The 25,708-nt window shown below is 43.9% G+C and overlaps 1 protein-coding gene across 1 annotated transcript in view; it reads left to right on the top strand.

The window, feature by feature from the left end:
• The first annotated feature begins 8,325 nt into the window (after nucleotides 1–8,325).
• Nucleotides 8,326–25,708, top strand: part of INPP4B (inositol polyphosphate-4-phosphatase type II B) — a 2,612,828-nt gene continuing 2,595,445 nt past the window's right edge. The window contains exon 1 of the mRNA XM_086962227.1: nucleotides 8,326–8,671. Within this exon, the coding sequence (XP_086818353.1) occupies nucleotides 8,569–8,671 (103 nt within the window). The 5' untranslated portion in view covers nucleotides 8,326–8,568. The remainder of the gene's footprint in view (nucleotides 8,672–25,708) is intronic.

Below are 25,708 nucleotides of genomic sequence, written 5' to 3' on the forward strand. Positions count from 1 at the left end.
TGTCCCGCTCAAGTCCATTGGTATAGAGTGTAAAGAGAAAGTGGGCCAGGACACAGCCCTTCCACACCCCTCTCTCTACACCGAAAGACGCTGTAAGTTCCCCCTAAGTCCATACCTCACCCTGGCTGTGGCATTTGAATATAGCTCGTGCAAAAAGTCAACAAGCACCTGCTCTACCCCCATTTCCATCAAAACTGACCAGAGTTTTGCATGGCTAACACAGTCAAAGGCAGCCGACAAGTCGACATACGCCATATACAAGGCCCCTCCTTTCGCACTAACGTACTTGCCCAACAAAAGCATCAAATTGAGAGCTTGTTCGATGGTCCGTGGAATTATCGGAACCCAAATTGCAAGTCTGATAGAATTCTGCTATCGTTCGCCCACTGCTGGAGGCGTTCAAGGATGACTCGGCCCGACACTTTACCTAGGGAATCCAGCAGTGAGATTGGACGGTAGCAGGGAGGCAGCTGACGGTCCCCCTTTTTAAAGATGGGAACTAGGATTGATTTCGACCAAGATTCCACGAGCCCTACCGCACATGATGCCTGCAAGACCCTAGTCAGAAATGGGGTCCACAAATCTGGATTAAATTTTAAAAAGTCAATAGGCACCCCGTCGGGGCCTGGCGCCTTCCCATTTTTACTGGCCTTTAGTGCTAGGTCTACTTCATCATAGGTTATATAATAAGAACTATGGGATAAGGAATTATTTTTTGATCAGGGGAGATGATTTCCAAACAGTTCGCTGCTTCTTTTCCCCTCATAAAAGTCCTAGCGAAGTGATCAACCCAGGTCCTCTCGTCTATGGCCACATTTATTTTAGGGGAGTCCCTCAAATCAGAAAGGAAAGGAGATTTAATGGCAGCCCAAAATGCAGAACTATTTTTTGGGAGCAACTTTTATGAAATTGTTCCCAAAGTTCCTGTTTCAGTTCTGCTTTTCTGGCTTTTATGGCTAGATTATACTCCTTTCAGAGAGTTACAATTTCTTGGGTCACCCGTTCTGGTTTCTGTAAGGCAATTTTCAGTTTAGAATGGGCTTTTGTACAGCTACTGTTAAACCAACCTTTCTTTTTGGGCAAAGTACAGTCTTTTCCTCTCCAAGACAGAATAAGAAATTGCAGGCCAACCCAGCAAAGGATCAGTACTACTCCTGACAGCTTTCCAGCTCTTCCTTGTGTCAGAATCTCCTCTGGATCCAGAAGTGTTCTACAAAAGTGGGGTTATAGGTCCAATACTTATACCCATTTTAGCCTTTGAAGTAACCATACTTCAAAGGATAGTCTTAGTAGTGCACAGGTCCTGCCTTGCCCTGTATTGTCTCCAGACACACTACAGGGGGTGGAGACAGCATTGTGAGAGGACAGATGCAGTCCTATTCAAGTGTTTAGTGACAACTCATCACACCCCTCTAACTCAGGAAGACCCATCCGTCTAGTGATGGGCAATCATGATATGCATGGCACACCTCAGCTCCCTTGGTGCGACTGTCTAGAGTGAATGTAGAAACAGCCCAATTGTCAGCTTAAACCAGATGTGGATTCCACAGGCAGTCAGAGGCACAGGATGATAAAGCAAGAAAAGGACCACTTTCAAACACATTTCAAAACGAATTTCACTAAAAGATGTATCTTTAGAATATGAGTCCAGGGAGTCCAAACTCCAAATCTCTTTGTCTTCCCAATTGAGAGTAACACTTGTAAGATGTTACAAGGTAGCTCCAATGATAACTTTTTGGAATGATAGTCCTTGTAATAGTAAAAAATGAAGTTGGCAGTATTTCCCTATCAGGACATCTAAAGCACACCAGTACATGTCTTATCTTTCACATACACTGCACTCTGCCCATGGGTCTACCTTGGACCTACCTTGGAGTGCCTTACATGTAGAAAAGGGGAAGGTTTTGGCCTGGTAAGTGGATGTACTTGCCAGGATAACATGGCAGTTTAAAACTGCACTTGCAGACACTGCAGTGGCAGGCTTGAGACATGTTTGCAGGGCTACACGTGTGAGTGGCACAATCAGTGATGGAGGCCCACTAGTAGCATTTTATTTAAATGCCCTAGGCACACACAGTGCACTTTACTAGGGACTTACCAGTACACCAAATATGCCAATTATGGATAACCAATACAATTTAGATAGAGAGCATAGGCACTTTAGCACTGATTAGTAGTGGTGAAGTGCCAAGAGTACTACAGCCAACAAACACAGGTCAAAACAAATAGGAGAAAGAGGGCAAACATATGGGGATAGTAATGCAAAAAGAGCCAGGTCCAACAGAAACACTTTCCTAAGGGATTTAATAATCCAAAAGCAGGTCAAAACGGTCCCGTTGACCTTCAGGTTGAACAATAGATTTTTATCGACTAATACTCCGAGATTCTTAGCGGAGTCCGTTGGAGTAGGTAAGCCCCCCAGCCTATCTGACCACCACAGATTTGACCACACGGATGGTTGACTACCAAATATCAAGACCTCCCTCTTGTCTCCATTGAGTCTTCAGTAGTTTTCTTCCATCCATGTGCCTGCATATAGTTTTCACAGTTGGCGGCAGTAGCATCCATGTCCCTAGACATCGACAAAATGATTTGGGTGTCATCATCATAGGACAGCGCTTGGATTCCAAAAGATCTTATGGGTTTTTCCAGCAGGGAGACATACAATTTGAGTAATGTAGAGCTCTGGGAGAAAACCAGAGGCACTGTTCCACCATAACCATCTGTGACCTGTCACTTAGAAAAGAAGCCAGAAGTTTGACTGCAAAGTATTTAACCCGTACTTTCTGAAGCTTATCAGCAAGTCGGGTCAGGGAGATGGTATCGAAGGCTGCAGATAGGTCCAAAGAGACCAGCCTCCCTAGCATCCCCCATGAAACAGATGATATTGACTGCAGACACTAATGCACTCTCAGTCCCATGGTTGCTCCTGAATCCAAACTGAGATACATCCAACATGATGGATGATGTGCATCAGAAGAAGACAACCTGTGCAGGAGGTTGATGATCTGAAGACATCCACGGTACACTGGGAAGGATCTGCACAATTCTGTGAGGGTAGGACACACTCATTCCTGAGGTGCTCAACAATGTGTGACCACTACATGGGCCTCTAAAAATAGAGGGTACCAGTAAGCTCAAGTCTGCCTGAGAGCTCCAACAACCAAGTGCTATGAAGCTGTGAGGAACCGGAAGAAGTCAGATCATTGCCTGTGAACCATAGCTGAGATTACAAGTCTGTCCAAGTGTTCCCTGTAACAACCATGCATTGTGAAACAGTGAGGCTTCGGAAGATGTCAGATTAATGTCAGCAATCCATACTTGAGAGTTTGTCTGTCTGAGAGCTTCCTCAGTCACCAAGTGTTGTGATGCTGCAAGGTTCTGGAAGAAGTGAGATCACCATCTCCAATCTATACCTAAAGGAATTCAAAATGCCATAAGGCAGCTTTTGATGCAGAGAGGCTGACACCAAATATCAGTCAAAAAGAAAGGTATTATCTCCTTCAGCGGAGCCAGAGTAAAGATAGAAGCGGGAACTGTGTATTTAAGCAAATGTGGAGAATGTCCAATCCCATACCAACTTCGACTAGAACACCGGCTGAGGTAAGAGGGGGGAGATAGTGGCACAAAAGTTTCATACAAGGTTGCTTCACTAAAATTATTTAGACTATTCTCAGACAGTGATCTCTAAAGAGTAATTGTACCGCCCATTTTTGTTGTCCCAAGTCTGAACCATTTCTGTAAATTATGTTGTGTGCTAATTTTAAGTAAAATACATGTTAATTTTACAAGACTATGCTTAACTGGACATTTCGTTATTGGCACCTATTAAAAGGAGGATGTTTTTACCTATAGTAATGGTTATGGCAAATGATAATCTTAATGATGATGATATCTATTCAATACAATACATTTGTTATTGTAGCTGTATAGCCAACGTGTGTTTAGCCCCTTATGACCCGGTGACTTGGGGTTTTCTCAAGGCTCTTATGTAACCATATCAATTTTGTTATACTGTGTTAAATCTGTGCTGAACAAGTAAAAGCACTCTATAGAAGTTTGTGTCTGATCAAGATGCGTACTGTTCTGTATCTGCAGTGGGTACGTTCAGTTTAAGTGAACCAGTTTAAGTCCTGTTGTCTTGCAATAATCACTGTGCGGTCTCAGCGGTCTTCTAAAACATGGAGTCTGATTCTACGAGACTGTTTATTGTCATGTTGCATGAGAATTTTAAGTAAAGTGCTTCTTCTTTTTGTAAAACTAAGCAATGACTGGACACAGGGGGCCCGATTCACAGAATGAATTTAAGACTCAATCCTAAACTTACTACTGTTTTGGTATTCACAGATTGCACTTACTATTTTTGAAATTCACAGAATGAACTTACTACTTTTGGCATTCACAGAATGCACTTACTACTTTTGGTATTCACAGAATGAACTTACTCATTTCGGTATTCACAGAAGTTAGGACTCCTAACTTTAGGACTCCTAAATGCTTTCTGTGAATACCGAAAGTCTTAAAATTAGGATTTTTCTCAATTTAGTAGTAGTAAAGTTAGGACTCCTAACTTTAGGACTCCTAAATGCCTTCTGTTAATACCGAAAGTCCTAAAATTACGATTTTTCTCAATTTATTAGTAGTAAAGTTAGGACTACTATCTTTAGGACGCCTAAATGCCTTCTGTGAATACCAAAAGTCTTAAAATTACGATTTTTCTCAATTTAGTAGTAGTAAAGTTAGGATTTTTCTCAATTTAGTAGTAGTAAAGTTAGGAGTCCTAACTTTACTACTACTAAATTGAGAAAAATCCTAATGTTAAGACTTTCGGTATTCACAGAAGACATTTAGGAGTCCTAAAGTTAGTAGTCCTAACTTTACTACTACTAAAATGAGAAAAATCGTAATTTTAGGACTTTCGGTATTCACAGAAGGCATTTAGGAGTTCTAAAGTTAGGAGTCCTAACTTTACTACTACTAAATTGAGAAAAATCCTAATTTTAAGACTTTCTGTATTCACAGAAGGCATTTAGGAGTCCTAAAGTTAGTAGTCCTAACTTTACTACTACTAAATTGAGAAAAAGCGTAATTTTAGGACTTTCGGTATTCACAGAAGGCATTTAGGAGTCCTAAAGTTAGGAGTCCTAACTTTACTACTACTAAATTGAGAAAAATCCTAATTTTAAGACTTTCGGTATTCACAGAAGGCATTTAGGAGTCCTAAAGTTAGTAGTCCTAACCTCTGTGAATACCGAAATGAGTAAGTTCATTCTGTGAATACCAAAAGTAGTAAGTGCATTCTGTGAATGCCAAAAGTAGTAAGTTCATTCTGTGAATACCAAAAGTAGTAAGTGCAATCTGTGAATACCAAAACAGTAGTAAGTTTAGGATTGAGTCTTACGTTCATTCAGTGAATCGGGCCCTATGTTACTGACACCTGTTAATTTGATTGATTGAGTTCGAAGTCTCTATCCAAACACCATCTACTTAAGTAAGCCTTGGACTGGTTGACTTCGCTATTCTGAGAATCAAGTGGGAAGGAGGTATACCTGATGCTCAGTTTTGTGTCCAATAATATAATTAATCCCTAGGACAGCAATGATAAACTGCTGGATTGACATAATCTGAGTCCGCAGAGTTCCCATAGTGGGAGTCTCGGTAACGACGCCAAACATCCTGTGATTCTGGGCAAATCATTTAATCTCCCTGTGCCTAACAAAAATGAATGCGTCTCCTCATGTAATGTAACTGGTGCTATGTAAAGCACTCTGATACCCAATTCGGTTCGGGTCAAGTTTGCGCTATATAAAACTGCAAAAAAAACAAAAACAGTATGTGGTTCGCTAATGGGGATTTGGGTGGCAGCCAACCACAGGAAGGTCTGCACACTGAGATTATTTGGGGAAGTGGTGCAGTCTATAGAATGCACATTGGTTTTTGACCACGCACGCAGTCCAACCTATATGGGGGTGCCATTTTGGGTGCCAGGCGCCATTTTATTATGGAAGCACGTGGCAGGTACCTAGTTAGGAGATTGTTGTCAATTTAGTTAGAAACTTTTGTCCAGGTTTGTCCAGAAGGAGATTAACATGCAGATTAGCAAGTATGGGTTTAGTGCTTTAAGTAGTACAGCATATATCACTTGTCTCTGACCTACCTGATGACAACTGGGGCAAGCACCTAGAAGGTGGCGCAAGCCATATGCCTCCTGGCAGAGCTTGGGTGGCTTGATTTATTGAAGGATGGGGCCCAGCGGGGGTCAGCCGTATCGTAAGGCCGCAGGCGATGTGGTGTGGCTGTAATGGCCTGCGCATCTGAGGCCAAGGAACACTTTCAGGTGAGTGCTAGGAGAGCGTACCAGGGGAGCGACACTGAGCAGGCGAACAGACACGTCCTTCCCCGGCGGTAAGCTAAGGGCATCAACAGACTCGGCCACACCCAGGGAACAGGGCTGTGACGCCCAGAAAGGGAGGAGCATCAGGGTTTTGGAGAAGTGGGGTAGTCCAGAAGCCAGCATGTGGGGTTTGGGCTACGCACATAGCCCAACATATATAGGGGTGCCATTTTGGGTGCCAGCCACCATTTCATTGTGGTAGCATAGTGTCTGGTACTTAGGAGCTTTTTGTCCACGCCCTCTCATCCCTGAATTAATGCTTTAAGGGTGGTACATTCTCTAGGTTTTGATTTACCCCCCCCCCCCCGTGTCCGGTCGTTTCATTGGTACAGGTGTGCAGGGAAAGCTATGTTTTCGGATATCACCTGATCCAGGTACACTAGCAGTTGGCTGAGAAGTTGGCATCATTTACAGAAGTTTATTGTTTGTCAGCAGCAGTTCAGGCTGAAGGGTAGGCAGTTCATGGTTAGGTAAGAAGTTCAATGAGATTCAAAAGGTGGTTGAGGTAGGAAAAGGGAACAGATTTTTGAGGTCGCACTTAAAGTTGAGTAGCTCTGATGCAAATATGTTATTCAGGTTGGAAGCTCTTATAGGGGATGGTTAATTTAGGGGTGGGGATAGGTTATCGTAAGTGATTAAAAATGTATAGTGGAGTTATGTTGAAATGTGCACCTGTTTCAATAAAGCTGCATTTTTTACACAACCCTGGTGTCAGTGATCTGTGCTGCCCCCTTTTCCCCAATGCAATAGTTGTTGCAGTACTGCAACTCATAAACTTTGCAGTACTGCTGTTCTGTGTTGTAGGAACATTCAATGGACGAGAAGCATATTCTTGTAGTACCATTCAGGGGCTTTACTCTCAATAGAGCAACAGGTTTAGATGCAATTAGGACCACGGCTTCGAGGTGTCCGCTGCATCTCAATCCCAATTCTTTTATTTTACAATAGCACCCCAAATAGAGGATGTTTGGGGATTATTGTCCTTACTTGCACTATGGTCCATGACTTTGTCACTGTACAAACCTGAATCCTAAAATAACCCATTAAATATCCCCCATCACTCGTTCAGCTACATTAGGGGTGCTATAGTTCTAGGATGCGCCCCTCACTGGAGTCCGCAGTAACATTTTATTGCAGGAACATTGTGCAGCTGCCTGCTTAGAGCCTGTACTTTTTCGAATACAGTAGAGGAAACGACTTAGCTGGAATCTCCATCGATTTTTCGGCAGTCCTTCCTCGATCAAGTATATCACACTAAATGTCGCCTTGCATTTTTTGCGAAGTGAAACTGCTTATCTAAGAAGTTTTTTTTAATGCCTACAGACCTGTTTGTGCTTATTCCAGTCAAACGAGGTGACCTCAAGGTGGCGCCTGAATTTCCCAAGGAACCATATTATGGGTTGCTCATTTTAGCCCTCTAGAAAGTTGTGCCGTTAAGCAATTAAGACTTTTCTCCGTCAACACAGCCTCGCGCCCCGTGAGTGGCAATGAGGTCAACAGTCCCCACATCCAACCTGTTGTTGGCTCCTCTCGGAAGGGCGGCGTCGCGCTGAATTATCTCCACACGCCGACCGGCCGCGTTCGGCCGGGGACGGATGGGAGGCTGAACGGAGAGGACAGCTCTAATAGACAAGTGATGGACACGCTCCCCTGACTGAATCCCACCGGCCCCGCCACCAAGTCTCAGTCGGCTGCCACCGCTAAATGCATTGAATTCCCGTCGGCTTGCAGCCTCGCCGCCTGCAAGCCCGCGCGTGGCAGGAAAGGGTTTCTCTGGCGCTACAGTCTGGGTGATTCCACCGCCCAGGTGATGCTGCTGCGCACTAATTGCTCGGGGTCTTGCGGAGCAGGCGGGACTCAGCGGCGCGTGGCATGTCACGCGGCGATGGCTTCCTAGCGCAGAGGTGTGCGAGTTGTGTGACAGGGAAGACAGATGCACAGGCGCTGGGCGCGCTGCTTCGCGCTCAGCATCCATCCTGCAGCTATCTCCATCCAGCACGCTCCTCCTTGAAGTGTTCGGGCTCCCGAAGAGGTGTGTGCGCGCCTGTGTTCTGGATGCAGAGTTTGCGAGCAAGGAGCCGGACCGAAAGCTCGCAGCTGTCTCGGAGTCAGGCTGCATCTGACACTGGCCCCCGGACCGACCAACTCGGAAGGAGAGCACCCGAGGGCTCTGGATGCAGGGGATGATGGATATTAAAATGGAGAAATCCTCCGAGGAGACACATCTCTGTTCTCCTCCGAACCAGGCAGAGGACCCCGGCAAGGCGCAGCTCACACGTAGGTGCTGGTGTTTGTTGCATGCTCTCTGTGTGATACATACATTGCACATGTGCACCCCTGTCTTCCCGCGTTATGGAAGAAAGTGCTCGCGCAGGTAAATAATTGCTGGATACGTAGAGTTAACTTAACACGCGCCAATTAATGGAATAAAGCATACACACCGGTCTTTTAAACATTCTCCCTTTATTGCGCATTTTGTTTGAAAGACAGACAAAAAATGCAGTGATTCTTCAAAGTTTAAAATACGAAGGGGCGTAATTTCTTTTTTGCCCCTCTCTAACCTGCCCCAGCCTTAAAGGTGTTATGTAAAACATGCAGAACCAGCTAGCACGAAACGTATGCCTCGGAATAAACTTCGCCGAGCGACGTTTTCTCTCTGTACAGTCCTCTCCACTGTACATATTGGCAGTCAGTGTTTCAAAATTTGCTGCGCCACCCTTTGCAACAGCATTCCAGTTTCAATTAGTGCATATTTCGGGAAGTGTCCGCAGAAGGTCGCCTTTGATTGACTGGCTTGTTAACCCTCTGAAATGTGCAGTGCCCCCTCCACCAACGAGGTCTACCTTATCTCTGATTATATCGCCAGAGGCGTTGCCTGGTTCTTGTGGTTCAATGTTCAGTCGTCAGAGTTTGGGTAGAGTGAAGGCTTTTGACTTTCTGAATCGCATTACTCACACAGCGGATCTCTGATAGGAAACATTTGAACATGTTATCGTTCTGGCTCTTGGTCTTAAAAAGTGACGGAAGTGTAACAAGGGCGTACTGGAAATCAAAATCAGCCATGGCAAAAGTATTCAAACCAATCACACACTGCAGCATTCTGCTAATAGAACGGCGCCACTGGGCTTCTGGTTGGACCATGGTAGCCCATCCTGCCTAGGAGAAATGCGCGCTAGCCTGCAGCCCGCCGGGGAAATGCCAGAGTGGTAGAATGTCCTGCCCAGCCCTTGCTGTGGCCCTCTTGTGATAGGCAGTGATCACTGGCAGTGTGAAGATAAGGAAGTGTGCCAACTCCGTAACACAAAGGCTGGAGCCTTATTGCCGCATGTGAGGGGGCACTGAGAATTCCAGGTCTCTCCGATATTCATAGGCCTTGGGCTGCATGGTGTGGACCTCCGAAAGGGAGTGGCGAGGGGCTTGCATTATGTTTTTTCCATGTGGTGAGAACGTAATTTGAAGCATAAGGGGAATACTGATAGCCTATCTTAGGCATCTGATTGGCACAAAGGACTGGACGTATCAAACAGTTTCCTCAGTGTGGTGTCTATGAGAGCCACGTTATACGTGTATGATAAAAGAATGTAGAGAACGTAAGATTTTCCCCTGGGTTCCTTCTTACTTGCATGCACTACCCATTCGCGCTTCGTTTATCATCTGTCTCTAAAGTTTTCTGCCTTGAATGTGCTGTAGCAACACTGTTTGTCCGCAAGTTTTATCAAAGAGGCTAGAGCAGTGCTTCCCAAGCTTTTTAAAACCACAACTCAATTTTTAAAACGACAAACTATCGCAAGGCAACCTAGCTTTAATGGACATGAGGTGGGCGATTTTTTACTGTAACTAAAGCATCACAGGGTAGCTCACTGTCATTTGTAGACAGCATATATCCATTGAAATGGCTGCTAAATTTGCACAGACATTAATTTTTTACTAACAACATTATATTGCACACATTTGATAATGTGTAAAAATTGAGTTTGGCCAAATATTTCGGCATCATCACATGAAGTGTCTTTGTTTGGTTTGATCTTATTACAATCTTTGTTTCAATCACAAACAGAATGACAAAAAAAAGTGCTTCATTTTTACTTCCCTGACTGATGAATGTTTACAGTTCATTTGCATCATGTTGTGTGTTACAAAAAAATGCATCTCACTAGTAGCAGCTCGCCCCCTGCCAAATGACAGGGCGGGCCAGAGGAGGGAGGTGGTGAGGAGGGATTTGGGGGAGAAAGTAAAAAAAGTAAAGAAATAAAAAAAACTTACCTTAACGCTGCCGCCGTCTCTCCCTACATCGGGCTCTTCATGCTTCTGGGCACAGGCTCCTAGACTGCACTGCAGCCAATCCTGGTGCTGCATGAAAGCAGTGTCAGGCTTGACCCCAGCGCCGACAACTTGTGCTCCCAGACAGACTGGGAGCCTGAGCCTGCTCTCTCCAGCCCCAACTGGGGCTGAAGAGAGCTTCACTGCGCATGAGGGTTTGGCTGGCCTGAGGCGGCCGGCCAAACCTTTATGTGCATTGAAGTGAGTGCAACAACTCCCCCACCAGCAGTGTCATCCCCTGGACCCACCCTGACTCATCAGAGTCCTTGGGGCGGGGGGGGGGGGGGGGGGGGTCCAGGGTATTAAAATAAAATGATAAAAAAATGGGTTTAAAACATATCATTTTGTTTGCTGCTGGAGGCGGGGGCGGCGTACCACCACTCTAATGGAGCGGCTGCAGCTGCACCCCACAGCCTTGCCTTTCCCAGTACCCTGGCAAGATTGTCACATAACACGCTGCACTTTTCTTTCTCTCAGTGCAAAGTGAGATGATTTTGTCCAAAAATCCCTATAATAAAAAGATAAGAAAAAGTTTGTCAGAAGACATAGTCTGACACTTGGTCTCTCTCTTTAAAGTTCAGCAAATGTGATGAGATAAATACAGACTTTAAAGGCATCTTTATTGCTTCAATTTTGTGCCCCACCAAAAATTTAGCTCACGAACACACCATTGGGTTGCTGTCCACAGTTTGGTGGAACACTGTGAAGGAGGGTTAAACAAATGTTATGCCTACATGCTTAAGTGTGGCTCACCGGTTAGGGGAGGCAGACCCGGACGCAGAGGTCAGACCCGGGACCAGGGTTCAATCCTCGACGCGGCAGGGTCTTGGGCTCAAAATGTCCACGGACTCGATAATTCTCGCCTCGGTGCCTACTCGAACCATGGGTTCACACTTTGCAACTCTGGGCAATAGCTTGCTTAATCTCCACTACGGCCCCACCGCGATGGGATGACTGGCTTTCACCTTGGGGATGCCCAGTAGGGGTTATCTCGCAGGGAAAAGCCAGGACGGGTTCCCAAAGCAAGCGCCTTGAGACCTTACGGTGAAAGGCGTTATATAAGAACGTATGATTTACTATTTATTTAATTGCTAGATGTCAGATTCTGTAGAAGAAAAGCCCAACCCTGTCTTTAACTACAGCATTATTTATTTAGTAAATGGTTGTGGAGCCAATATGTTACTACACAGTGACTTCGGAGGATCTGGTGGCAAATAAAGAGATCTGTGCCAGTAACCCAACATCAGTGCAGGTGTGTGCCCTCCTGTTCAGGGGTGTTAGCAAGCCTCCTTGCAGGCTGGAGGGATGAAGTGTACAAGTCCTTCATGCGTGCTAATACTAAACTTGCCTGACACTCTTGTAAGAAAAGGTCCTTGGCAGGGCACAAGTCCTAAAAAAAGAAGTGGGGGGACGCTGTCACCGGAAGTGACGTCACAACAGGAAGTGACGTCACGAAATGTGCCGAGCTTCTCATCCCAGAGAGGCCAGAGAGTGAAGTCCAGCTGTTTGGCAGGGGGGGGGGGCGGCGTCTCCCCTGTAAAATAAGTGGGGGGATGCCGTCCACCCGCGTGGTACCCCGACTCGAGCCCTGGTCTTTAGAGGCAAACCAAATAATTTCTTTAAGTAGGGTCTCACTCACTGATAACACATGCCAGGCATATCGTAATCTTAAAAAAGTGCTGCGGAGCACAAGGATCAACAATTTTACTTTTAAATAAATAGTAATTCCCAGACTAAGTTACAAAAAGGATAACTTTTTTCATCTATTACATAATGTAGGTGAAGATCGATAAAATATACCTTTTATAAAATGTAGATTTACTTATGTTCTTCAAGTCAATGGAAACTGCTCTTATAGTTGAAGTTTATTGAAAGCCTTTTATGAAACCGTGAAAAAAATGAAAATGTCAAAGTGTCCCTTTTTTCATGGACCAGGATAAAGGTCTTGCCGAGTCAGTAAGGTGCAGTGTCATAGCTCGAAATGTGCCCTGATGAACAAAGTTGCTTTCAGTCTTAGCTGTTTAAGGGAGCTTAGGGCCAGATGTATCAAAGGGTTTTACCCATTCTGTGTCTATGGAAAAATGTGTTCATACATATGGCTCTTAGTCTTTTTCAGCAGCAGCAGTTTGAAGATTTTAAGTGATAATGCATCCACTAGGTCAAAAATTATAATTGGGAGGTCACGGAGAATTGGGTTGAAGAACAGAACGTATCTCCAGAAAGAGGAAAGTTTCTCCAGGTATCTAATGCTTATCAGACAATTCTCAGATATTGTGGGTGACTTCCCATAGTTGCATTTTTGTTGCAGAGTTACCAAAACTTTTATACCTGCAACAAGTGAAAATAACTGGCTCAGACCAAGAAATGTTTCATAGGCTTGGGTGGTATGTGTGGGATTTTACAGTGGATAAAAACAGGCAAAGTAAAAAGGCTCTGAGGAGGTTGAAACCCTTGCCTGTGCTGGTTGAGGGGAAAAGTGAGAGGTTCAGAAATTATTGTGCGTTTTCTAGATCATCAATGCTAGAAATTAATCATTAGATCCAACAAATCATGCATGACGAACAAGGCTGATCATCAAATTACTAAGCCCAGCACACCCCTTAGCCACTTTTTAGCTGGTGTGTCCATCAACCTTTCACCGGCTGTTTTGAAGACTGTAAGTAGATTGTCACTTGAACATTAATGTCATCCATATGATCCACTTTATTCACATCAGCTCCAAAACTTACAAGCGCTTCAGGCTTATTGACTCTTGGCATAGACAGCAAGGTACCAACAGGAAATATAGTGCCCCACTATCCTCAGGCCCAAGGCATGAGTCTGGCTACCCTAGTTATGGTATGCAAGTTCAGTGTTGCTGCGAATGAAAACAGTCTTCTGATTTTTTTCTAGAGATATAGTAATTTCTTATTTTGCCACAGTGCTACAAGTTTGTTGGTAAAGCTTGGCATGCATATAAACAAATGCCCTAATCCTATTGGGCAAGATTCAAGCCCTGGTATACCATTTATTGTCTTTGGTAGGCCAACTCACATGCTTTTTTTTACTTTATTGTGTGATATCTGAAATCCAGACATTTGATTAGGGGCTGCCAAAGGTGGCTCAACAACCTTCACTTCCAGTCAGTATCTAGTTATAGTTAAATCTGCATTAAAAACAAAGCCATCTGTCAGTCAGTGGCAGGGCCCGCCCCCTCTGGGTTTTCTATCTCTGTCATCTGGGTTAAATGCCAGGTGTGAGCAAAAGTCTGAGTTCATCCAATACACTATCTTGTCCCACAATGTCTCCTCAATTCCAGTAAGCTGCTGAAGTTGTCCCTGTTTAATGATTCGTACACATATACATTATTTAGTCATAGGTTGTGCCGTCTATAGTACATGACTACCCCAACATTCATTAACAGCTAGTACACTGACACTCCGGGGTATGCTGTATTGTTTTGAGGTTTTAGGCAAACAGAAAATAAAGATTACTATACAAACAATTCTTAATTATTAATGTATTTCTTTTAACTAAAGTCTTTTATAATAGAATAAAAAATAATAAACGTTAAAACATATTGACACAGTGAACATTTTTTAAATGTAAACCTTTACAATGTGTTTTAAAAAAAAGAAGAGGTAACTAAAACTGCTCACATTATTCAAAACACACATTTTTTCCTTGGCTTTCACATATGATAGTCTTTCAGGAACTCAATGTCTCAATGTTTGTCGCAAACCTTCATGTAGCTTTGAATACGAGTTTACATGCTCCAGGATTTCCTCCTTTTCTGGCCTGCATTACATACCTTACCTGTTCTTTAATGTTCTCCCATCCTGCTTGCTTTTTTAAACTGAAGTTTATTTCGCATGAACAGCATCATGGTTTAAAGATACATAATGCTATGGAGAAGTGAATGTACATTGTGCCGTCCTGAGCCCTATTCATCCTTGAGATCAGATCTAACAATTGATGACCACGAATCTCATCCTGATTCAAACAAGCAACCTGCTTTGACATGTGCCCTTACATTTCCTTTTCTCTTTTGCAATAAGAACATATTTTCCAATAATACAGTTTACAGCCGTGCATTTTACATGGCTATTTCAAAAAGCCTAGGCATGTGAACTTTATTGTTCTCTACAATCAGTGCAAATGTTTGTTTTTCCAAATGTTAGATGGTGCAAGGTTGCATAGCCCCCAGTGCAGTCTATGTGTTATGGAAAGATTGGTGGAAAACAGCACCAGCATCCTTGTAATCCTGCTCACTAACACATTAACAAATTAGTACTTCACTAAGTCTAGAGTCTGAAAGAATAGTTTACAAATATGAACTTTCCATGATTTCAGTGTATCTGGTAAGGTCTTTTACTTCTCACTGCGGGCTTAATTGACTAGTAGAACTCTTCCCATACAAAGAGGGATAACCAGGAACTGAATAATACTGAAATGCAAAACATTTCTGGAAATGAGGTCTCCAGATCCAGGGTCATTCCAAGCATGGGGGCAGTGCTCTTTTGTTGGAAACGTTTGAAAAATGCTTCCATGAAGATTCTCTGCTTACTTTCGCTTCATTCCTTCTAAATTTCCATGAGCTAGAAGTAAGCATTTTATCCCTCTGATTGTGTACAATTTCTGCTGGATTTGGAACAGTTGTCAGACAATTTACCAATCATCCGTGATCTTTCCTTTAAGAAACACATTCCTCAGAGGAACAAACCTATTATTGATCATTTATTTTCAAATACCCTTTTTAGCCACATCTTTTTATTTAAAAAACAGTAAGGCAATGAAAATAAACTGAAATGTTAAAATATTGCCCATTGTTAAATTCTGCTAATTTCTGTATAAATGTAACTTGTCACCTTTGATTTATAGCACCCTCTCCGTTCTTTTTACCTTCTCAATTAGTAACAGCAGCAATTTTCAAATGAGGCGCATTTGTAAAAGTATTTCATATATAGTTTCAGCATTTAGAGGTTTCAGTCACTCTCAATTTAAAGTACTGCTGCAATATCAATTAAATCCATCTAGGTATAACACACCTAAAGCAACAGCATCAGTTGTTGCACTCTTATGAAAGGTACTGTGACTCAAACAAGTGACGTGCATACTCATTCCAAGACTGCAAAGACCAAAGTAACTAAAAACATGCCCCCCTAAGATAACCGTCTAGACTTATCACTTGCTTGTCATCCACTGTCCCTTACAAAAATGTAGCTTTTAAATCACAGTTTGAGAACATTAACATATCCTCTGTTCCCCACACAAGACATCTAACATGGTGCCTTATTTCCCAAACATTTGCTCATCCTTGAAGTATGCATAACATTAGCTGTGATTACTCTATCAAGCTGTTCTTTTCCAGTCACGGAGCCCAATATGGACCCCCACAACATTTGCTCTTTTGATTTCAATTTCTTTTTACTAATGTCCCATTGTGGCCTTTCTGCCTCGTTCCGGCAGCAATGGTTGATATTTCCTTCCTGTAGGTAGACATACTGACTCATAACAATCACATTCTAACTTTGATATATTTAATTTATCCTGCATGCATAATATTTGCCCTCTCAAAATAAAAGTCTCCTAATCAGTATCAATATATTGAGCCCAATTTGCCTTGCTTCAAGCTTTGAAATGGAGCCCCCTAAACAAACACTAATAATGCTTTCACTAATTCTTGCTAATGTGTTAGCTCAGCAAATCCCCCTTCAAGTGCCAGGCAGCAAACATTTGTCCTGGTCATTTTCAGATAGTTGCAAGATCCATTTTATTTTAGGTTTGTGTTTCAGGTTTCTTGCCTGGAAATAAAATGTATTTTCTTATTTTTCTTGAGTGGGCTTCAGATTTCAGTTTTTTATGCATCTTCCCAGTTGTTTCAGGTAACACATTAAAATCTCAACAATTAGGCATTGTTAGACCTTGCTCTTTCAGTGGGTTTATCCCCAGATTGTTTGCTTTGTGGCCTCCTTTGTCTGACCTGTTTTTGTGTTTTTTTTTACTCTGGGCACTTTACCACTTGTGATCAGTGCTAAAGGGCATATGCTCTCCATGTAAATTGTGTTTATGAATTGGTGTTTCCATGATTGGCTTATTTGATTTACTACTTAGTCCCTAGTACAGTGCACTGTGTGTGCCCAGGGCCTATATAGCAAATGCTGCTAGTGGGTCTGCATCACTAATTGTGCCACCTACACAAGCAGCCTTTCAATGGACTCTCAGATCTGCCACTGCAGTGTCTGCGCGCAGTCTCTACTGCCATGTCGCCCTGGTAAGTGCACCGACTTGCCAGACCCTAACTTTCCCTTTTATTACATGTGAGTCAACTCTAAGATAGGCCAAAGTTACCCCTTTGTGCAGGGTGCAGTGTATGTAAACTGTAGGACCCTGGTGTGCGTGTGTGTTACATGTCCTGATAATAAACTACAGTGTAATTCGTTTTTAACTGTTGAAAGGCTATCTGTCCCATAGGATAGAATGGGAGTTTATTTATAATATCTTCTAGGTATAACTTCCCATTGGGACAAGATATGAAGGTGGAGTTTAGTATGCCTGAACTCAGAATATAAACGTGCATGTTTAAGTAAAGATGACTTTTATATTGTTTTTTTTCGAAAATACCACTTTTAGAAAGTGGGTATTTTTTTTTTTTGCTTAGCCATCCTGTGCGCCTCTGCTGGTTTTTGGGTTGACTGTCTGGCTTTGGAGTGACAAGGGCTGGTAATGTGCATTCTCATCAGACAGCCACTGGGGGGGTTGAGGTCTGTCCTGCCTCTCCTGGATGAGCCAGGACTGGGCTGTATAGACCTGGGCTGCATTTAGAGTAGTGGAAGGAGATTTCCTTACACCTGAATGGGCCTGGTCTGCCTTACACAATGCTGTCTCCACCTCCTGCCGGGAAGCTGGAGGAGGGAGGACAGAACTAGTTTTGACTGAGCACAGATCTTCTCTGCCACAATAGAACAAATGCAAATTGATATGGAACGTCCAGCTCCAGTGCTGAACGTTCCATTGTGCAGGTGAGGTTCGAACGTCCAACGGCCGACGGCAACACTCCTGAGGTAGTGGTGCCGTCGGCCGTTGGAATAGGCGCAGCACCTAAGAGGTTAGAATTCTTCAGAACTCAAGAGGAACCTCTGCCAAGAAGAAGAGCTGGGAAATATGAAGAAGTACTACCCCTTTGCTGTGTGCTGTCTGGGGTTGGCCTGTGGCTGTTTCTGCCAAGGAGAGAATAAAGACTTTGCTGTGTGCTGTTTATCCTGCTTAAAGATGATATCCAAGTGCTTAAAGTAGTGCTTGCCTCCTGTTCTGAACTCTCAGGGACACCAAGACTTCCCCACCATCTCCCCTAAACTTCCTTGCTGTGAGGTATGACCTGCCAAGGGGTGCCTGTTCCTGTGTTGGGGCTCTGGAGTTTGTTCCTGCTTTTTGGGAGCTGAGAATAGAGAAGCAACTAAAGAAGCATGATGCATCCGCACCTGTTTGCGCCACACCACTGCAGTACAGAAAGAATTCCCATGCATCGCCATCATGCTGTTGAAGAAACCAACACAGTGTCTGCCCGTGGCTGGAGAACTAACCAATCATCGAGTCTCATGCACTGATCTCCGAAGTCCGAGATCACTGCACCTACTCCGATGCAGGCCCTGCTGTGCGGCTGGAAAGAGCTGACACATCATGGGACCGCAGCTGGAGAGATTGATGCAGTGCAATTGCCCCTGCCGCTTCAAGAGCCAACACCTCCCTGAATCCCAACGCATGGCACCGGGGCACTAAGTCTACAGCAATGCCAGGGTTTCAGTAAGAAACTGATGCATCACCTCACCGCACAGTAAGAAACCGGCACATCACCTCCTCTATAGTAGAGAAACCACACATTGCATTAGAGTAAGGAACCAACATATCACCTCTCCTGGAGCAAGGAACCGATGCATCTCCTTCTCTATGCATAAGGAACCAAAGCATCACCTTCTCTGCGGCTGCTTTTGCTAATGGTTTTGATGCATCCAAGGTACTTAGTGCTGAAAGGCTCGCATCTATAGTTTGCTATGGACATAAATGTTTTCACCTTTTAAAAACCCTACCTTGATAACTGGATGTTGGATATTTTTCATTTTGGTCTTGTTTGGTTTAGATAAAGATTACTTATTTTTCTAAAGTGGTGTGGTGTTAATTTGCAGTGTTTTCACTGAATTACTGTATGTGTTCACAAATGCTTTACACACTGCCTCTGAGATAAGATGGTCTGCTCTTGCCAAGCTACCAAGGGGGTGAACAGAGTTGACTGAGGTGGTAATTCCTTTACCCAGAATAGAAGCACTCTACTTGGACAAAGGTGCAAACCATTGCCAACTAGAGACCTCCATTTATAACAGGTATGTTTGCAGTTTTAGCACATACACTTGTATGGCAAAGGACAACAATGCAACCCTGGCATTTATCCATAAAAACATTGCAAAGTTGCAACAAAGTGCTTATTTTTAGAAATAAATCTGTTAATACATTCTTAAATAAATTGTTTAATTTTAGTCGAGTTGAAAAATGTGCTCACGGTAGAGATAGTTTCACAATTCGCATATAACCCACATATTCCCTTTCTTGTAAGTAAGTTTGATTTGTCATTTTAGTTCTACCATCCTTTTCTTCTCCTTTTGTTTTACACCATTTTTTCTAGATACTCATAGTTTTCATTTTCATTCATTGGTCACAGCCTTCCTGATATTCATAACTTTCTTATTCATTCACTGCTACTAATTTCATCCTTTATTAACTTGTGTTTCCCAATCAGCTTTCTAGTTGACTGCCTCATCTTTTTCTCCTATAATTCTTATCCTTCTCCGATTTTGCAAAATATTGTAAACTTTAAATTGTAGATGATGATTTAATAAAGTGTGTGCTTTTTGGAAACATAGGTGTGACTTTTAGCTCCATAGTTATCTGACTTCTGAACCAGTCCACCTCACAGTTGTTAGTAACATGTTGTTGTTCGACCGTGTCACTTCAACAAATATTGTAATTGGTTGTTGGGTATATTTATAGGGTACAGCAAATTGCCATGTTTTTCATGATATTGTCATAGATTCCTGCCTTCTTTTGTTGAACCCATTTTTGTTGGCCATAAGACACTACACACTTTAACACTTTACACCTGGTAACCAGGGGTAAATGGCTTGTGCTGCACCTTTTAAACCTTGTAAAACTGGCTTATACCTAATTTGCACATTTAATTTACTTGGAAGTGTCTAGCATATGGTATTACCTGAAACCAAGACCTGCAGGTTAATTGCTACTAGTGGGCTGGAGCACTCATCGTGCCACCCCCTAAGGTAGCACTGTAAAACTTGTCTCCAGGCCTGCCATGCAGCCTGGATATTCCATTTTAAAACTGCCATTTCAACCTACCACAATAATTATTTTGCCAGACCTAACACTTCCTTTCTAATGCATATAAGTCACTCCTAAGGTAGGCATTCATGCCCTTAGGGTCGGTTGCATGGTATTTAAAAAGTAGGGCATTAACATTTAAGGATTTTCATGCCCTGACAGTGAAGGACCTCCAAAGTCATTTTTCACTGTGGCAAGGCTGGCTTTCTCATAGGATATCACTGGTTTACACTATACCAACTTTTAGTGCTTAATTTGAGTTTGGGAGCAGCTTGGAAAATGGTTCAAGGACTCATTCCAGTAGTAATTTGAAATCCAACTCAATGGTCAAGTGGGATTTTATATTACGAGTTTCAAATTGACACTTTAAAAAAGTTTTCGGAGGAGCTACGATACCAACCAAGATGGCCGCATAGTCTCCCGGCTCCGCTGACCTCCGTCCTACGCTCGCTTATCCTGTCGAATATCCTGATCTCCTGCCCCGGATTCGTGTGGGTGAACTAGTCGGCACCCCGATGGTGTGACCACGGAATTTTTCTGATGTTCTTGGGTGAAGTAACATCGAAAATGTTTTGAGGCCTAACCCAGACTGGAAGCCGGGGTCTCGATTGCTGGTCTACCCGGGTCCAAAGTGAACAACAACGGACTGAGGAGAGTGGTTGGGTCCGGTCCTTGGAACTTTTGAAAATTTCTCTGGACTGCTTTGCAACCATCTGCTGCCTGGTGCTGTACCTGAGGTGAGGTGGCGGGTGGCGTGCGGTGCTGCGTCGCGGGGGGCCCCGGCCCGGAGGCCCGGCACTAGCACCGCTGGTGCCCCGGGGCGGGGTTCCGGCCGCGCGTTGCTGCGTTCTGCTGGCCCGTCCCTCACGGCTTGATTCTGCTCCGGCGTATCCTGCCCCGGAGGGGGTGCCTCTCCGTGGAGATCGTTATGCCTGCGGACGTATGGAACTTGGCGGAACAGACTCAATGTGGCCCTTCCTTGCGGATGGTAATGGCGGAACTTGCGGCGCTTCGCACGACGATGAGGGCCCAGGTCAATCGTTTGCTGTCGGCAGCAGATGGGATCATAGGACCGGGAGCAAGCCCTGACTTGAATTTTGAGACCCGGCAGCCGACTTGCCTCCTGTTGGGTGCCCTAGTGGCGCGTTTGGACCCGGTGCTGGAAGCTGTGCCTGCCCCCGAAGAAATGGAACTCATCGTGTGTGCTGAGATTGGTGACTCTCTTACGTTCTCGGAAGCATCGGTCCCACAGTTATCGGAACATTTCACTGCTTCCCCCATCCTGGACACTGTTGGCCCACACTATAATTTGGATCGGAACGAGTCGCACCCCCTCCCCAATCGGTCTCCCAACATGGCGGATGTAATGCTGCTTGGTTTCGGAGACGGGGAGGGACATCGTTTGTGCAAGCCGTGTGCGTTGGGATCTGCTATTCCTCTCCCATTTGCTGGCCCAGGCTTCGGCTGCTACTGTGTGACTTTTGACTTTCCGGGGATGGGGTTTTACTTATCCGAGGGACTCAGCAACTTTGATAGACGGGGCCAAGGCTGAGATTGTGGGTTGAATTGTTTACGATGGATCTATTGGTAAAGGGACTGCTTCATTAACTGATGGATTCCAGGGCGGGGGGTTTGTGGTTCCCCCCGGGGTATTTTTGTATGGTGGACAACTTTATTCGTGCTGGCTTAGGGGGGCCCCCTTTGTTAGGGCGGGGGGGAGAGACCGGGAGCGCAGAGACTATCGCCCTCCTCCACTTCCCCGTTGGGTGGGGTTTCTTTTCTTTTTCCTTTTTCCCTGTTCTTCTATATTTCGGGTTTGGTTCTCGGGCGACAGGCACACTGCTGGGGGGGGGGGCCGTAGTCATCTGCAGGGGTGCAGGGTGGGGGGTTAGGGGAGGGGATTTTTCGTTTTTATTTTGTTTCTATGGCCTTTGTTCTCTTCTCTTATCTTTCTTTGTCTTTTTCTTTTTCTGGGTCAGTGCAGTGGGTTTCCTTTGGTATCAATCACTGCTTTTTCATCTGTGCCTCAATTTTCGTGGTGTTCTCTGGGTCTTAGGGCAGGTGACTAGCAGGCGCAAATTAACCGTAATATTCCTTCACATCCTGAACCGCCTGTTTCAGCGCCATTGATTTGACCGATTACTGTTTACTGTTGACACGTTTACTATTCTGCCTGAAATTTTTTCGCTGCTGGGAAATTGTTCGGCACCTGATCCTTCCATCTTATACTATAAAATGAAAACCTTTTATATCCTGTTTTTCTAATTGTGCTATTCAGTGACCAAGAGTACGCTAGTATGGTGATTCTGCTCCCCGAGGTGCTGCATGTGATTTAAAATTTGCTCTCTGCTAATCTAACTGCTTAGCGGCCAGCCCCGGGGGTTGTAGGCCCATACTTGTATTTGGTTGAAATGTCAATAAAGGTTTAAAAAAAAAAAACGTTTTTATTTTCTTGCCTCAGCAATAGGGGCCTTTGTCACCTGACTACTGATGGCTCCCCTGTGGCGAGATGCTGTTTGCTTCCAGACAGTGGACAAAGGGCTTGGGTGTGAAGAGGCATTTACTTCCTTTAGCAGGAAGGCCTGGTGGGCTGTGCCCAGCGCCCTTATTAGCTTCACTGGATGCCTACCGTATTACTGGCAGATGTAGCTCACATCTACACCTGCCCCCTTTTCTTTTGCTTGTCAATTTTACTCCTAACCTGATTGGAAAGGGGGAGCTGCCTTGGAACTGGTTTGGAGTGACCACAAGGGATGGTTTTCCCATTATCATAACCAAAGCTCTGTGTGGACTCAGGGAGCTCTGACCCGGGGAAGACAGGATCTGCCAGATTTTTATAGAGATGGGCACTTTGGAATAGTTTACAGTAAAACACACATTCTGCAAAAGTGCCAGGAATTTTTACCTCATTGACTAGGGTGAGGCCAGCAGTTTTCCTTAACCACAGGCTGGCACTTGGCATAAATGTGGCATCCCTGGTACCCCCCCCAAAGTTAGAAGTAAACTGTCCTGCTGTCTCAAACCTAAGAGAAGACTGGACTTGCTTGCCTTAAACTCAGGACCCCAGTAGTGACTCCAAGGGCCAGTTGGCTTACACCTGAAGGACTCAAAGGGTCAGTTGGCTGACCACATGATTGAGCTACAGGGTCATAAGAAGCTCCCAGAGGCCCTTAGAATGTAACTGCCCAGCTGATCACTATCAACTGGACCTGCCCTGGAAACCGCTTCTGACCTCTGTTGGAGTGAGTCTTAACCCCAAAGTGGTGCCCCCCAGGTCCTGGACCCATGGCTGGTGTTGGAGTTTACCACCCTGTCCCCAAACTGCAAGAAATTTGACTTGGAAACTTTTTGTCAACTTTTCTCCTGAAGAACTATCAAGCACCAGGATCGTCATCAAAGCCTCAGCTGTCGACATCGAATCGCCGGTTGTATCAGTGTTAGTTTACCCAACTGGAGGAGAGCTGACTTCCAGAAAAGTTTCTAGTCTGAACATAGAGGGCTTTATTGGGACTAATGCTGAGCAGCAACCCATTGACGTTGAGGTCTTCTTGGGCACAGACCTCTGACTTCACCCGCTCAGAGCTTTTCCACCCCCAACAACGACTGCACAGGGATCCCACTCTTCAGCAACCTACCATCAACAAGCCCCATTTTAGACCCAGGTTGCAGCTTGCCCCACCAATGGCCACTTTTTCTCTATAAAACTGTCTAAGTCAGAAGGAAAACTTTCCTCTTGGATGGACCTACTTTGTGCCAGCTACCAGGGGGTTAAGCACTGGTTTATTTAGTGGTATTCGTGATTCACCCTGATATGGATTGTGATTATTATTTCAGGTGGGTGCTCACCTCCTTCAACTAATATTCTAACTCCTTAAAGAGGAGGTTCCATTGACTTTGTTTTATCTCTTGTCAAAATCTCCTTTGTACTAATTTTCAACTCCACATCACTTTGCCTGCCTTTTTCTCTGGTTATTTGAGAACCAGCCATTATATCATCACTGCAAATACAAAATCACCTTGAGTTACAGTAGTTTAATTCATCACTACAACATTTTCTCTGCATTTTGCGATATTTGTTTCTATTGTCCCAAAAAGTGTCCCTAAAGTTAAAAGCACATCATTTTGCATGTTCAATCATTTTAATGACAGTAGAATTTCAAAATGCTGACCATTTGATATGAAACTACCATGGCTACTCCCAGGATAGAAGTGGAGATTAACACTCACACTTTTGATTAGGTGGGAAAACTTGACAGACCACACTGTAGAACACTAGAGTCAGATAAATGGGGTTGTTAGGTTCATAAGATTTATAGATACTGTTGCTCATTGGTGTGTGATGGTTCTCCATGAGGGTTGTTTTCATGCCATATTTTTAGGAAAAGCAACAGCTATGTTTATGATTACTATTTTGATTTATTGAATGCACTTTTTGCCTGTGTGGAAATCCTACATATCTGGTAAGGACCCATTCCTACTGGTCCAAAATGTGAAACCCTTATGTGCTACTTAATAGCATGGCACCCAGATGACACCGAGAATCCCTTCCAGGCATAGGGGGTTTCCACAGATTTACAAGAAGCTAATAGCCTCACTGGCAAAATGCTCCATGAAGCTTTGTCTTGCAATCATGTTTCAATATTTTGTGGGTGGAAAGTGGTAGAATACTAACCACGTTTGAATGTTTCTTGCCAATACTGTTATCTTTTGCTTGACTTCAGGAGGTAATGAATGTGGGTTTTAGCAGAGTACAAAGCATTTACACATATTATTCATAATCTAAGATGAGCACGATTCCCTTATCAGGCTCTGGGAAAGCTGCTAGTTAGGGCTGCTGATCTGTAACACCATTTTATTTGCACCTGCATGCAAGGGTTTACCGACCACCTAATGTAAAATCTATCAGTCCTTCACGGCCTTCTGAATGTGTCTGTCATGTGTTTATGCATAAAGGTGGCTTTTATGATTCAGTGCATTGGATACATTTTTTGCCCTAAAAGACAATGTGATTTCACCACAAGTTGTAGAATTACATCCAGGTTGCATTAACCTGGTTGATGGAGGAGTCTGCATGTAGCTGACCAGTTAAATGATTGAGCCTGGCAGGGTATATTGGGGGAAGTTACATTCACATACAGCCAGGAATTGGGAATGAAACTAGGTAAGGGCACTTATTCTTTTTTAGGTCTGGCTTGACGGCTCAGCTATCTGAAAGACTTATTTTTCTCTGAGTTTTAAAATATACATATGGAGATCTGGGCTCTACACAGATGAGTATGTGTATCTCTCCCGTCATGTTTTTGACTTTGTTGTGTATCAGTTTGCATCCTAAGGAGCGCTTACATTGTAATGCACGATAGACTATTTTACATCTCAAAAGGAGGCTCCATCATCACACATTACATTCTTTAAATCATTGAGATATACACGTTGTTTATAGAACCAATACTTTTTCACTGCAGCGGGCTTTTTTTATGTTTTAGTTAGGACTCAGCATGCAAGCCAAACTTACTGGCTCTGCCAATGCATTTTTTTGCCCAGCAAAACAAAGTAACTTTTCTGATTTTCATCCTTAGTGAATGTTGCAAACATTCATGTATTTTTATAACTTTTGCCCATGCAACGTTT

Source organism: Lissotriton vulgaris, chromosome 3_1 (genome assembly GCF_964263255.1).
Source record: "Lissotriton vulgaris chromosome 3_1, aLisVul1.2, whole genome shotgun sequence".
In the NCBI taxonomy this organism is placed as follows: Eukaryota; Metazoa; Chordata; class Amphibia; order Caudata; family Salamandridae; genus Lissotriton; species Lissotriton vulgaris.